Source organism: Helianthus annuus, chromosome 6 (genome assembly GCF_002127325.2).
Source record: "Helianthus annuus cultivar XRQ/B chromosome 6, HanXRQr2.0-SUNRISE, whole genome shotgun sequence".
NCBI lineage: Eukaryota > Viridiplantae > Streptophyta > Magnoliopsida > Asterales > Asteraceae > Helianthus > Helianthus annuus.
This window is the reverse complement of record NC_035438.2, coordinates 65,831,279-65,843,833: the sequence shown is the minus strand read 5'-3', so window position 1 is coordinate 65,843,833 and position 12,555 is coordinate 65,831,279. Positions and strand designations below refer to the sequence as shown.

Here is a 12,555-nt window from a genome sequence, read left to right as displayed (position 1 = left end):
ATTTATGGAGATAATAATTTACATATAATTTACATATATACTATATGCTATTACACCCCCGTAGTTGAAACGTCAGGAGGTCCGATGTTGAGACTGGTACGGAAATCGTCAAACAGAACCCGCGGAAGACTCTTTGTGAAGATATCAGCAATCTGATGACGTGACGGAACATGTAATACTCGAATACTGCCATGTCGCACTTACTCACGAACGAAGTGGATGTCAAGCTCAATATGTTTAGTCCTCTGATGTTGAACTGGGTTGCCGGAGAGGTAAACAGCACTGACATTGTCACAGTAGACCAAGGTGGCAGTAGCAAGAGGATGGTGAAGCTCGAGTAGAAGATTACGCAACCAACAAATATCCGCAACCACATTGGCAACCCCTCTATATTCGGCCTCGGCACTGGAGCGGGAAATAGTCGGCTGACGCTTAGAAGACCAGGAAATGAGATTTTCACCCAAATAAACACAATAACCCGATGTGGACCGACGAGTGTCGGGGCATCCAGCCCAATCAGCGTCAGTATAAGACACCAGACGTAGATCAGGTACGGGCCCTAAATGAAGACCAAAAGCAGTTGTGCCTTGAAGATAGCGGATAATGCGCTTCAAGGCATTCCAGTGATCAATCGTAGGAGCATGCATATGCATGCAAATCTGCTGAACCGCAAAAGAAATGTCTGGTCTGGTAAAAGTGAGATACCGAAGAGCACCTGCAAGACTACGGTAGGTAGTTGGGTCGTCGTATAAAGGCCCGGAGGCAGCATATAACTTTGACTGTGTGTCAACAGGTGTGGCAACCGATTTGCAGGAGTCCATAGACGCCCGATGAATGATGTCATTAACATACGCATGCTGAGATAAAACCATATGATCACTTGTCCTTGTCACCTGTATGCCCAAGAAATACGAAAGTGGTCCCAAATCTTTCATCGCAAATTCACCAGACAAGGTGTGTAACAGTCGTGTACGAAGAGCCTCAGAGGAAGTGGTAAGAATAATATCATCCACATAAATAAGAAGATAAGCAATGTCAGCACCATGGTGATAGATAAATAGAGAGTTATCTGACTTGCTCTGACGAAAACCCTGGATAGTAACAAAATCAGTGAACCACTGATACCAGGCGCGTGGAGCCTGTTTGAGACCATATAACGACTTTCTGAGTAGACAAACATGATCAGGAAAGTCTCTGTGTCGAAATCCCATGGGTTGATGCATATAAACCGTTTCTCTAAGTTCCCATGTAAGAACGCATTAGTGATGTCCAACTGGTGAATGGGCCATGACTTGGACAATGCAAGAGAAAGAACCAGCCGAATCGTGGACGGTTTGACAACCAGACTAAACGTCTCACCATAGTTTATACCCGTCTGCTGCTTACGACCATCACAAACTAATCTGGCCTTGTAACGTTCCAAACTACCGTCAGACCTGTATTTATTTTTAAACAACCACAAGCTACGTATAATATTCATGTCAGGTGTCCTAGGTACAAGCTCCCAGGTCTTATTTTTAATAAGTGCACTAAATTCATTGGACATGGCATCGTACCATTCTGGAGAGGACAAGGCAACCTGTGGGGTTTTTGGAAGTGGAACGACAGCGGACGCGGTAAGATTAAAGATTTGTTTGGGCTTTACGATACCACTCATGGAGCGAGTGTGTACGGTGCGGTTAGAGGGAAGGTGGTTGGTCGGCTGAGGTGAGAGAGGTGGGGCTGGCATATCGGGTTGAGCTGAAAGATGAGAGGTGGTAGATTGGGCTGAAGGAGGTGGGGCAGTAGATTGGGCTGAGGATGAGGTGAGGTGGGCGTATCGACAGGTTGGGCCGAAGAGGGGGGGGGGGCGATGTGGGTCGGTGAAGGTTGTGGGCCAAGGGATGGTGAAGGAGTGTGGGAGTGATCAAGAGTTGTTGGGCCGGAGCTTTGGGTGTGTTGAGTGCCGAGAGGAGTAGAGACGGACAGAGTAGGGGTTTGGGTATTGCGTTGTGTTCGTTGGGCTTGTTGTAAGTAATCCCAGACGAGAGGGTTGATAGTTGGGTTTAGAAAGTCATAGGAGGGGGGTTTTGTAGGTGACTGTATAGTGTAAGGAAAAATTGATTCCTCAAAGTGTACATGTCTCGAGATGATTAATTGATGAGAAGTAAGATCGAGACACTTATAGCCACGATGGTTAGATGGGTAGCCAAGGAAAACGCACGGGTGTGATCGATAGTTAAGTTTATGGATGGTGGTGGATGGTGTAAGAGGGTAACAAAGACACCCAAAAACACGAAGATGGTCGTATTCGGGAATGCAATTGTAAAGTAAGGTGGTAGGTGATTTAAATTGGTGAAGTTTGCTTGGTAAAATATTGAGAAGGTAGGTGGCAGTTTCAAGAGCATGATGCCACATGTTAGCGGGTAAAGAGACTTGAGCAAGAAGGGTACGGATCATGTTATTGATAGTGCGGATTTTGCGTTCCGCCTTGCCATTTTGGGAGGACGTATATGGGTACGAAAAACGAAATTGCATCCCGTTGTGGTTACAAAAATTGTAAAAAATTTTGGTTTGCATATTCTTTGCCATTATCACATTGAAATTGTTTGATTTTACGTTCAAATTGAGTATGAATTAGATTGTGGAACGTAGCAAATGTTTGAAAGACTTGAGATTTTGTTGAGATGGGATAAGTCCACAAGAAGTTTGTGAAATCATCCAAAAATAGAATGTAATATTTATGACCACCCGTACTAAGTACGGGGGCGTCCATAAGTCACTGTGTACAATGTCAAAAGCTGAACGAGTAGAATTTACAGAATCATAAAATGGCAATTTAACACTTTTACCAAAAACACAAGATTGACAAATTGTTTTATTAAACTTTCCAAAATCAACAAAAGAAGATAGTTTCAAAGACTGTAACAAGTTTTTGCCAGGATGACCCAAACGTTGATGCCAGCGATCTTGAGACACAACAACAAAAGTAGAAGGTTGAGTAGGTTGGAGAGGAAGTGGTGTAGTCAAAGGATAAAAATTGCCCTTGCTATTGCATCGTAGGATAGGAGCCTGTGTTTTGAGATCCTTCACAAGAAAACCAAATGGGTCAAATTCAACAGATACTAAGTTATCGGTGGTAAGGCATCGGACAGAAATTAAGTTTTTGATTAGGTTCGGGGCAAACAGGACATTGTTAAGTTTAAGAGGTGGATAGGGTGGGGGTAGGACCTGGTTGCCTTGAGCCAAAACAGGGATAGTCATGCCATTACCAACAATTATATTTTTATTAGTGCACGAATTAAAATTAGACGAGGAGAATATACCTTGCTCATTTGCAGAATGAGATGTAGCTCCTGTATCCATCACCCCCGGGTCCGATTGATTAAGTGCCAGTGAGTAAAGCGCCTGCTCGATGTCAGTAGGCGAGTAAGTTGTCTGATGGGCCTGATCGGGCCGCGGGCCCAGTATGCCTTGGGAAGATGATGGAGCCGGTTTTGAAGGGTATGGGCAAGGGGGTTGGGCCGAGTTATTCTGATTGAGAAGGCCAGCCCATTGAGCAGCGGTCCAATTGCTGGGAAACACGATGTACGGGTGAGACATGTTGGGCTGGTTGGTATTGTAGCGGCTGTTATTGTTGTTGCCGCGGCCAGAGGAAGAGCGACCACAGCCGTGACCATGTTGAGCCGTGAACGAACCTCATTGAAGTCGGGTAGCGGATCCCGGTTTTGTAGGACGGTAGAGATGCTGTCATACTGTTCAGTTAAGCCGGTGAGGATTTTGAGGACTAACATACGGTCGTCAAAAGGAGAGCCAACACTTTGAAGTTTTGAAGTTGGTCAGTGAGATGTTTGGCATGTTGACAGTATTCCGCCGTGGACGAAAAATTCTCGAGACATAAGTTGGCAAACTCTTGACCAAGAAAAATAGCCCGCGTGTTTTTATTATCATTAAACTCACTTTCAACGGCAAGCCATGCATCGTGAGCGGTCTGACCCGGTTGGAGAATAGTGTGCAGAAGTGGCGTGGAGATGGTGGCATAAATCCACTGGAGCACGACGGCATCCAGTTGTATCCATAAAGTCTCGGCTGCGGCGGCAACAACTTTGTCTTTATCAGAGTCCGAGGTAGAAGAAGAAGAGGCGGCGGCCGGCTTGGCTGCGAGGTGATCGAGCACCTCGTAAATCTGACAGTGAACTTTGAAGAGGGTCTTCCAAGTGGTGTAGTGGGTTGAATCTTTTTCCAAGATGACAGGAACATGTGTCTTGATGTTAGAGACGGTGAGAGCGGGATGTAGTTTAGGTTCCATGAGGGACAAGGAGAAAGAAAGAAGGATGATCGAAGAGTAAGAAGCCGGCGGCCGGAAGGAGAGCGGCGGCGGCGGTAGGGTTAGGGTTTTAGAGAAGAGGATCGGTTAGGTTAGGTATGATACCATATAAGATTATGATTCAACTAAATCTCCTACATTTATGGAGATAATAATTTACATATATACTATATGCTATTAGTTACAAATTTTAGGCAGTAACTGTAGATGAATACTTTCGTGTGAGCATATATAGATGCATTGTGTATATAGTAAATACCTTATGTATAATGTGCATATATATAACTAGGAATGCACTGGGCAAGGAGACACTGCAGCTATGTTTCGCGTTTATTAAAAGCATACTGAAACCAAATACTAGCTAGAGGGACGATTGATCTTACCAGCAGACATAGCTCGTATTCTGTCTCCCTTTGAGTCCCTTGTATGGACAACAATCCTTGTTTTGTAACTATGATTACGAGCATATAAGTCTGATATTGCCATCATAATGCTACTATGAATGGATTTACCAATCCATGACTCCATGTCAAGAACGATCCCCACGTCTGCATTTACAAAGTTTGCACATAATCCGCGGTTTAAAATGCAGAAGAATAAGAAGAATAGCATACAGAGGCTGCATGTATTCATGGTGGGCATGGGTGCTTATTTATTATCAACGAAAGGTCAAGCCTACACATTTAAATTTAAGCGTTTAGACGCTAGTTGGGTTATATACATATAAAATGATAATATCAATGACTTTGAATACTCAGTCCACGAAGACGATTCAATGTGAATAACTTATAACATGTTTCTAATAGATTAAATAATATTGAAGTTAAAATAAGTCAACGTCTATTGTTTAGATCAACAATACCATTATAATAGGATTATTAACACTGTTTTTATCAAAATGATGACATGATCTTAGGAGGTCATATGCAAAAAGATCTTGAGAATTATAAAGCGAGAGACTTACAACAAAGAGCTCGAGCTAAGTGGACTTCAGATGGGGATGACAATACCGCTTTCTTTCATGGGTTTGTGAATAAGAGAAAGGCCACAAATGCTATTCATGGGCTTCTTATTAACAACGAGTGGGTGGTTAAACAGAAAAAGGTTAAAAAAGTGGTTTTTGATTTCTTTCAGAAGAATTTCAAGGAAGAAATGCCATCCAGACCTATGCTGGATTGCTCTTTTCATAGGAAATTGTCGGAGGAGGATGCTAGCTTCTTAGTTAGTAAGTTCACGATGGAAGAGGTCAAGCAAGCGACTTTTGATTGTGGGAGTGATCGTTCGCCGGGCCCGGATGGGTTCAATATGAAGTTCATAAAAAGGTTCTGGAGCAGCTTCGAAGATGATTTTGAAAAGATCTTTAACGATTTTTACGAATCAGGCAGGTTCACCAGGGGTAGCGCGTCGTCCTTTATTACCCTTATCCCAAAAATAAAGGATCCAGAAGGTCTGGGAGATTATTGGCCAATTAACCTGGTCGGGATTGTTAGTAAACTGGTATCCAAGGTGTTGGCTAACAGATTAAAGAAAGTGGCTGGGTCTGTCATATCGGCGAATCAAACGGCCTTTCTTAAAGACAGGCTCATTTTGGACGGCCCGTTAATTCTTAATGAGGTGTTAGCTTGGGCCAAGAAAGCTAGGTATAAAGCGTTTCTTCTAAAGATCGACTTTGCCAAAGCCTATGATAACGTGAATTGGGAATTCGTGGATTCGGTTATGAGGCAACTGGGATTCCCCTCGAGGTGGTGCTCGTGGGTCGGAGGGATTCTCTCATCGGCTAGGTCCTCGGTCCTAGTCAACGGGTCTCCTACCTTCGAGTTCGCATGTCAAAAAGGCATGAGACAAGGGGACCCACTGTCCCCGTTTCTCTTTTTGTTCGTTATGTAAGCGTTCTCAAGTATGTTAAGGAGGGCGAGTAGGGTTGGAGCTATTAGGGGGATTATTCTTCCAAACGAAGGTCCTACCCTTAATCACCTCCTCTATGCTGACGACTGTATTATCATTGGTGAGTGGGCTGAACGGAATATTAAAAATGTGGCTCTCCTGCTTAGATGTTTTTATCTTTGTTCGGGGCTTAAAATTAATTTGAAAAAATCGAGTCTGTTTGGGATTGGAGTTGATTCGCAGGAGGTGGACGAGATGGCGACGGTTTTGAACTGTAACAAGGGTGTTGTCCCCTTTGTGCACGTTGGGGTGTTAGTCGTAGCGAGGATGACTAGAACGGTGAACTGGAAGTCCGTTTTTTAGATCTTCGACTCCTGGTTAGCTCTTTGGAAGGCGTCTATGCTTTCTTTGGGAGGGCGCGTCACATTGATCAAATCGGTATTGGAGAGCATTCCTAACTACTACTTCTCTTTATTCAAAGCTCCGATGGAAGTCATTAATGGGCTCGAAATTATTATTAAAAGGTTCCTGTGGGGAGGAAACGGGTCGGTAAATGAGCTTCATTGGGTTGGGTTGCCTGGGACCGTGTCACGGCTCTAGTCAAAGGTGGTGGCCTAGGTTTATCTAGGCTGAAAGATGTGAATAAAGCTTTGCTGTGCAAATGGATCTGGAGATACAAGATAGATTGCAACAGCCTTTGGAAGGAGGTGATTAACGCAATTCATAACACAAGGAGAGGGTGGAGCCAGGTTCCGCACAATAAGGCCGTGACTGAAGTGTGGGGTTCTATCGTTAAAGAGGCGGAAAAAGCGACAGTCAGTGGTGTCAATTTTTATCATTGTTTAAAAGGGGCTGTTGGGGATTGCAGAACTATTAGGTTCTGGCTCGATAACTGGGTGTACAATCGTCCGCTGAATGAAAGTTTCCCTTTGTTGTTTAGACTTGAATCGAACAAGAAATGCTTGGTTTTTGAGAGGTATAATCGGCAAGTTGGGGCGTTCATGGGCAACTGGGGTTGGAATAGGCAGCCAAGTGAAGGACCTGAGATGGGTGAATGGAATCTTTTGATTTCTTTGCTGGATAAAGTTAGTCTCTTGGGCTCGAAAGATCGGTGGGATTGGATAGGGGGGAACGATGGGTTCTCAGTAGGGGCGGTAAAAAAGTTTTTAAGAAGCGGAGATGATTTTAGCAGCAACTTTGTCGTCAAATGGTCGAATTGGGTGCCAAAGAAATGTAACATTTTTATGTGGCGCGCCGAAATGGGGTGGATTGCTACGTTTGACGCTCTGAGGAAGAGAGGTTGTTTTAATGGAGACGATGCCTGCTCTCTGTGTGAAGACGGTGCTGAATCTGCTGAGCACCTTTTCTGCTCCTGTTATGTGGCCTCGGCGGTTTGGAGTTTTATTAGCATATGATGTCGAACTAGCCCCATCTACGCGTTCTCTGTTCGGGACCTGCTCAGCTTACACGAGCACTCGAGTCTGAACCAAGCAGCCAATGAAGTCTTTCATGGGCTCATTATGGTAGGATGTTGGTGCATTTGGAAAGCGAGGAACGAGAAGAGGTTCGAGAATAGAAGTAAAACGGTTTTCGAAATTATTCAAGATGTTAAATCGTGTGGTTTCCTTTGGTATAGAAATAGATCTAAAAATAGAGGAATCTCATGGAAAGAATGGTGTGAGTTCAAGGTTTTGTAATTGTTTCGGTTATGTGTTTGCCGGCCTCGGTTTGAGGTCGGTTGTGAATGATACATACCTTTCAAAAAAAATATGCAATTATACGCATTTTTATTCATCTATATATTTGAGAAACATTGTTCACCTCTATTAATTTTTTAATATTTTTTTTTTAAATGATTGTAAGTGAAGGAGAAAGAAATGGTAAAAGATAAAGATATAAAATAATATTATTTAATTAATAAAAAGAGAAAAAATATAATAGTTTTTAACGTAATTATAAAAATGAATATAGAGAAAGGGATGTGAATGCTTCGGAGGTGTATGCATAGCGTCACCCTTATTCACATGTTTAATTTTTATCCCAAACTCTTCATTTCTTTCACTTGCTTTAATAGTACTTGATCTTCTTATTATCGTTAAGGTTCATAGTCCCGGAAACATACATCGGATCATAACTGTTGGGATCAATTGCTGAAAGGCATGGTGACGAGTTTAGGCTTACCGAAAGAAATCTAATCTCTAATGGATATGAAATAGTAAATGCGGCGAGGAGGACCACCGGTCAGGGCATGATACTTCGAAGGGCACGTTATTTAAAAAAAATCCGACATGTGAATGTAAAAATAAATAAATTAATAGGGTATACTCATACAAACATCAACATTGGCCCTCTTACTAAACTATTTTTATGGTTTAGATTAGTTACTAGCCCATTGCTATTAGGTTTAAACCTTTAATGAGCCCAATACCCAATTTTGTTAAGGCCTAAGAGCACGTTTTTTCGAGCTCGAACAGGGTACATGAATTTCGAGGGTCGTCCCTGAAGAAAGGAAAGTCGGCTATTGGACATTGTCGAAAGGCATTACAAGAACTGAAGGTTAATCTTGAATAATTAATAAAGTTAGAGGTTTATTTTAATATGTTTTATTAAAAGTTTGATATATTTTAGGTAATTGGTATTTTAATAAGTTTAAGAAATGTTTAATGTTTTGGACTTTGGAGAGAAAGTTTAGTAGAGCTATAAATAAGAATCTAAGTTAATGTTTTTATTTGTCCATTTTTTTGTAAGTTCGTAAGTTTGTTTGATTGAATAGAAAGAGTCACGGGTTTGTCCTCCAAATATCTCGTATTCGTGTTTGATACAACCTTTTGAACTGTCTGGGCCAACAATTGGTATCAGAGCCGGATTGCACAGAAAACGTTTCACAAGAAGGTTTGGTTTTCCCATTCGAAGAATTGTCATCGCTAACCCAAGAAGCCGTGTCTTTTACCATTTGCCTTCGTTCGATCACTGCTCAAGTAAAGAGAAGTTCTTTGTTTTTTTTTTTTTATTTAGGGAGCGACTCCCAATATAACATAGATAAGAGACTTTGTTTATTTGGTTGTAATTCACGAGACTTTGTTTATTTGGTTGTAATTCACGTAAAAGAATTTCCAATTTGTTTCTGTGGTGGCTTGTGAAAGAAAAAGAAATTAAGCCAACCGACTTGGATTCTTGAGTTTTGTGTAGGACTGGCAAACGGTTAGGCTGGGTTAGAATGGGTTAGGGTCGGAACAGGTTAGGGTTGAAATGAGTCAAACTAAAAATGGGTTGTTTTGGGTCGGGTCAGAACGGGTCTGGGTTGAAACATATTCAGGTTCGGATCAGATCGGGTACCGTTCAGAATGGGATTCAGGACGAAACGGGTTGGATTTATTTGTTTGCCATTTTTAAAAACATGATTTCATTGTTATTATACCTTTTGTTTGTGTCGGTATAGAAACCGAAACCGACCAGAACGAAACAAAAAAATCGAAACCGACCAAACCAAAACGATACAAAAAGATGAAAAGGTCAAAACACCGAACCAAAACGAAACCGGAAAAACCAACCAAAACGAAACAAAAAAAATACCCAAACCGAACAGAAATGAAAGCAACCAAATCGAAACAAAAAATACCGAAACCAAACAGAAATGAAAGCAACCAAAACGAAACAAAAAAATTGAAACCGAAACCGACCAACACGAAACAAAAAAAAAAAAAAAATCGAAAGCAAACCAAAAAAAGCGACCAAAACGAAACAAAAAACCCGAAACCGAACAAACGAAACAAAAAAAAAACTCAAAAGATTGAAACCAATCCGCAACGAAACCGAAAAGAACCCGATCAAAATGGAACAAAAAGTCGAAACAAAAAAGGCGACCAAAACGAAACAAAAAACCTAAACCGAACAGAAACGAAAGCGACCAAAATGAAACAAAAAATTGAAACCGAACCGAAACCCACCAAACGAAACACAAAACTGAAAAAATCAAAACCGAACCGAAAGAGGGAGAAAAACGAAACAAAAACACCTGAAACCAAAACCAAACAAAACAAAAAAAACTGAAAAGATCGCAACCGATCTGAAACAAAACTAAAAAACCGATCAAAACGAAACAAAAAATCGAAACTGAAATCGAAAAAACTAACCAAGACGAAACAAAAAAAAAAACGAAACCGAAAAAACTGATGAAAACGAAACAAAAAAACGGAACTGACCAAAATGAAAAAAAAAACCCGAAAAAAACAAAACCGATCCGAAACGAAACTGAAAAAACTGACCTATGCGAAACAAAAAAAAACGAAACCGAAAAAACTGATGAAAACGAAACAAAAAACCGAACCGACCAAAACGAAACAAAAAAAAAACCCAAAAAAAACAAAACCGATCCGAAACGAAACCGAAAAAACTTATCAAAACGAAACAAAACTCGTCCCGTGCTAAAACCCGTCCTGACGTGAAACTCATCCAGTGCGGAAACCCGCGTTGACCTGAAATCCGATCCGAACCGACTCCGTTCCAATCCGAAACCCGTCCTGACCTGAAAGCCGTCACGACCCGAAACTCAATCCGAACCGAACCCATTCCATTTCGAAACCTGTGCCGTTTCTTTAAGACACCAACCCACATCAATCCATTTCTTTAAAGTTGTCGACCCGCTTTGACGCGAAAATAACAAGATGGAATTTTAACTGACCCATTCTGACCCATTTAGTGAAAATATCTTACCCAAACTAACCAATATAATTTTAAAAGCAATTCAAACTGACCCACTTGAAAGACTTTAGGTCAAGATTGCCCCCTTTAATTTTGTGTATGCCAAGAAATTGAATTAAGTATAGGAAGAAAATAATAGAAGCAAGTGAAAATTAATTCAAAGTTGCTGTCAAGATAGAGCAAAGTTTTCGTTGGTTGTTTTGATTGCAAATGTTGGTTTTTACGTAGGAAATAAATTTGAGGGACGACTTAAAGATGGGAATTCAGAGAACTTAGGAACAATGAAAGAATCTGTGGGTGGTTTTGTTTTGCAAGCACCGAAGTTAACTTCGACCAACTATGTAGCATGGTCAGTTATGATGAAAGTTGTCTTGGTAGCGAACGTTTTGCAAAATGTGATTGGTAAAGAAAAGGGACCGGGAATTGAATTAAGAAAGAAGTTTATGGCCTTAGGTGTCATCTCTCAAACCCTACCGGAAAATGTGATGCTTCAGATGGCTAAGTATTTAGAACCGAAAGATGTTTGGGAAGCACTAAGAGTTCGTTATCTTGGTGCAGAAAGAACTCAGAAAGCTCGTCTCCAAATCCTAAGAAGCGAGTTAGATGGATTGAAGATGAATGAGACAGAAATTACTAATGAATATACAGCAAAGTTAGGTGGAGTACTGTTGGTGCACTTGTGTCTGTACTTTGTCTGTATTCGGTCTGTATGTAAACGATGTCCTGGTCAGTCCTGTAAGTTGACAAAGTCAACCGTCCTCCTGGTTTGACTTAGTCAACAGTTGAAAGATGTTCTGTGTCGAAGGATAAGAGGTCGAAGGATAATGTGGATCCTTCGACCTCATCGAAAGATATGATTCGAATATTAGACCTCGAAGGATCATCCTTCGAGGTCAATGCTCATCTTTCGAACATGTTGTGATCGATAGATGATCCTTCGGACCATCTATCGAATCCTTCGAGCAGACCTGCTGTATATGGGTATATATACCCATGCAGTGTTGAGGACAGAAGTGGGATGCACACAGATAGTCACACCGAGAGATAGAGAGTTGAGAGCATCCTGTCCGAAACACTCACACACTTAGAGAGTTTATAGAACATTTCTGTAAACATTGAGCTTGTAACCGAACCCTCATTGCATTAATACAAGTTGTGTTAATCGGTGAACTTGTGTGTTTGTTTCTCTACTTGCTACTAACTCGGTTTGCTTGCTAGCTTGGATTCCGCACTTGCTAGTAGGTTTGTATAACAAGGTTTAGGTTCGTAATCCTCCGCGAAAAGGGACCTACAAGTGGTATCAGAGCCTCGCTCTTTACCTTGTTTAAAACCGGGTTTTTACAAGTTTTGGTGTGTTGAAACACTTGGTTTTGCACCTGTTTTTACTTGTTTTCTTGCATTTTCTTTGAGTAAAAACGTGTCTAAACTAACCGGGAGTGTTTAAAGTGGGGTTGGGTAACTTAGAAACTTGTTTTTGAGTGTTTTGGTGATTTCCGGCATACTCCGGTAACTATTCCGGTCACCGGACTGTGTGGATAAGGTTATCCATTTTTGGCATAGTTTATTTCAAATCTTGGTTGGTAAGATAGTTGTCAGCCTGCCATACCCTTTTGCCGAAAGTTGACTTACCAACCAATCACCTTTTCACCAACCTATCACATCGG

The 12,555-nt window shown here is 41.4% G+C and overlaps 2 protein-coding genes across 2 annotated transcripts; both read right to left on the bottom strand.

The window, feature by feature from the left end:
• Window positions 1-200: 200 nt before the first annotated feature.
• On the bottom strand, window positions 201-1,211 carry LOC110880590 (uncharacterized mitochondrial protein AtMg00810-like). Its single transcript, XM_022129088.1, has one exon. The coding sequence runs from the start codon at window positions 1,209-1,211 to the stop codon at window positions 201-203; it is 1,011 nt and encodes a 336-aa protein (XP_021984780.1).
• A 2,555-nt stretch (window positions 1,212-3,766) lies between these two features.
• On the bottom strand, window positions 3,767-4,288 carry LOC110880589. The gene has a single exon (XM_022129086.1). The coding sequence runs from the start codon at window positions 4,286-4,288 to the stop codon at window positions 3,767-3,769; it is 522 nt and encodes a 173-aa protein (XP_021984778.1).
• Window positions 4,289-12,555: the final 8,267 nt, after the last annotated feature.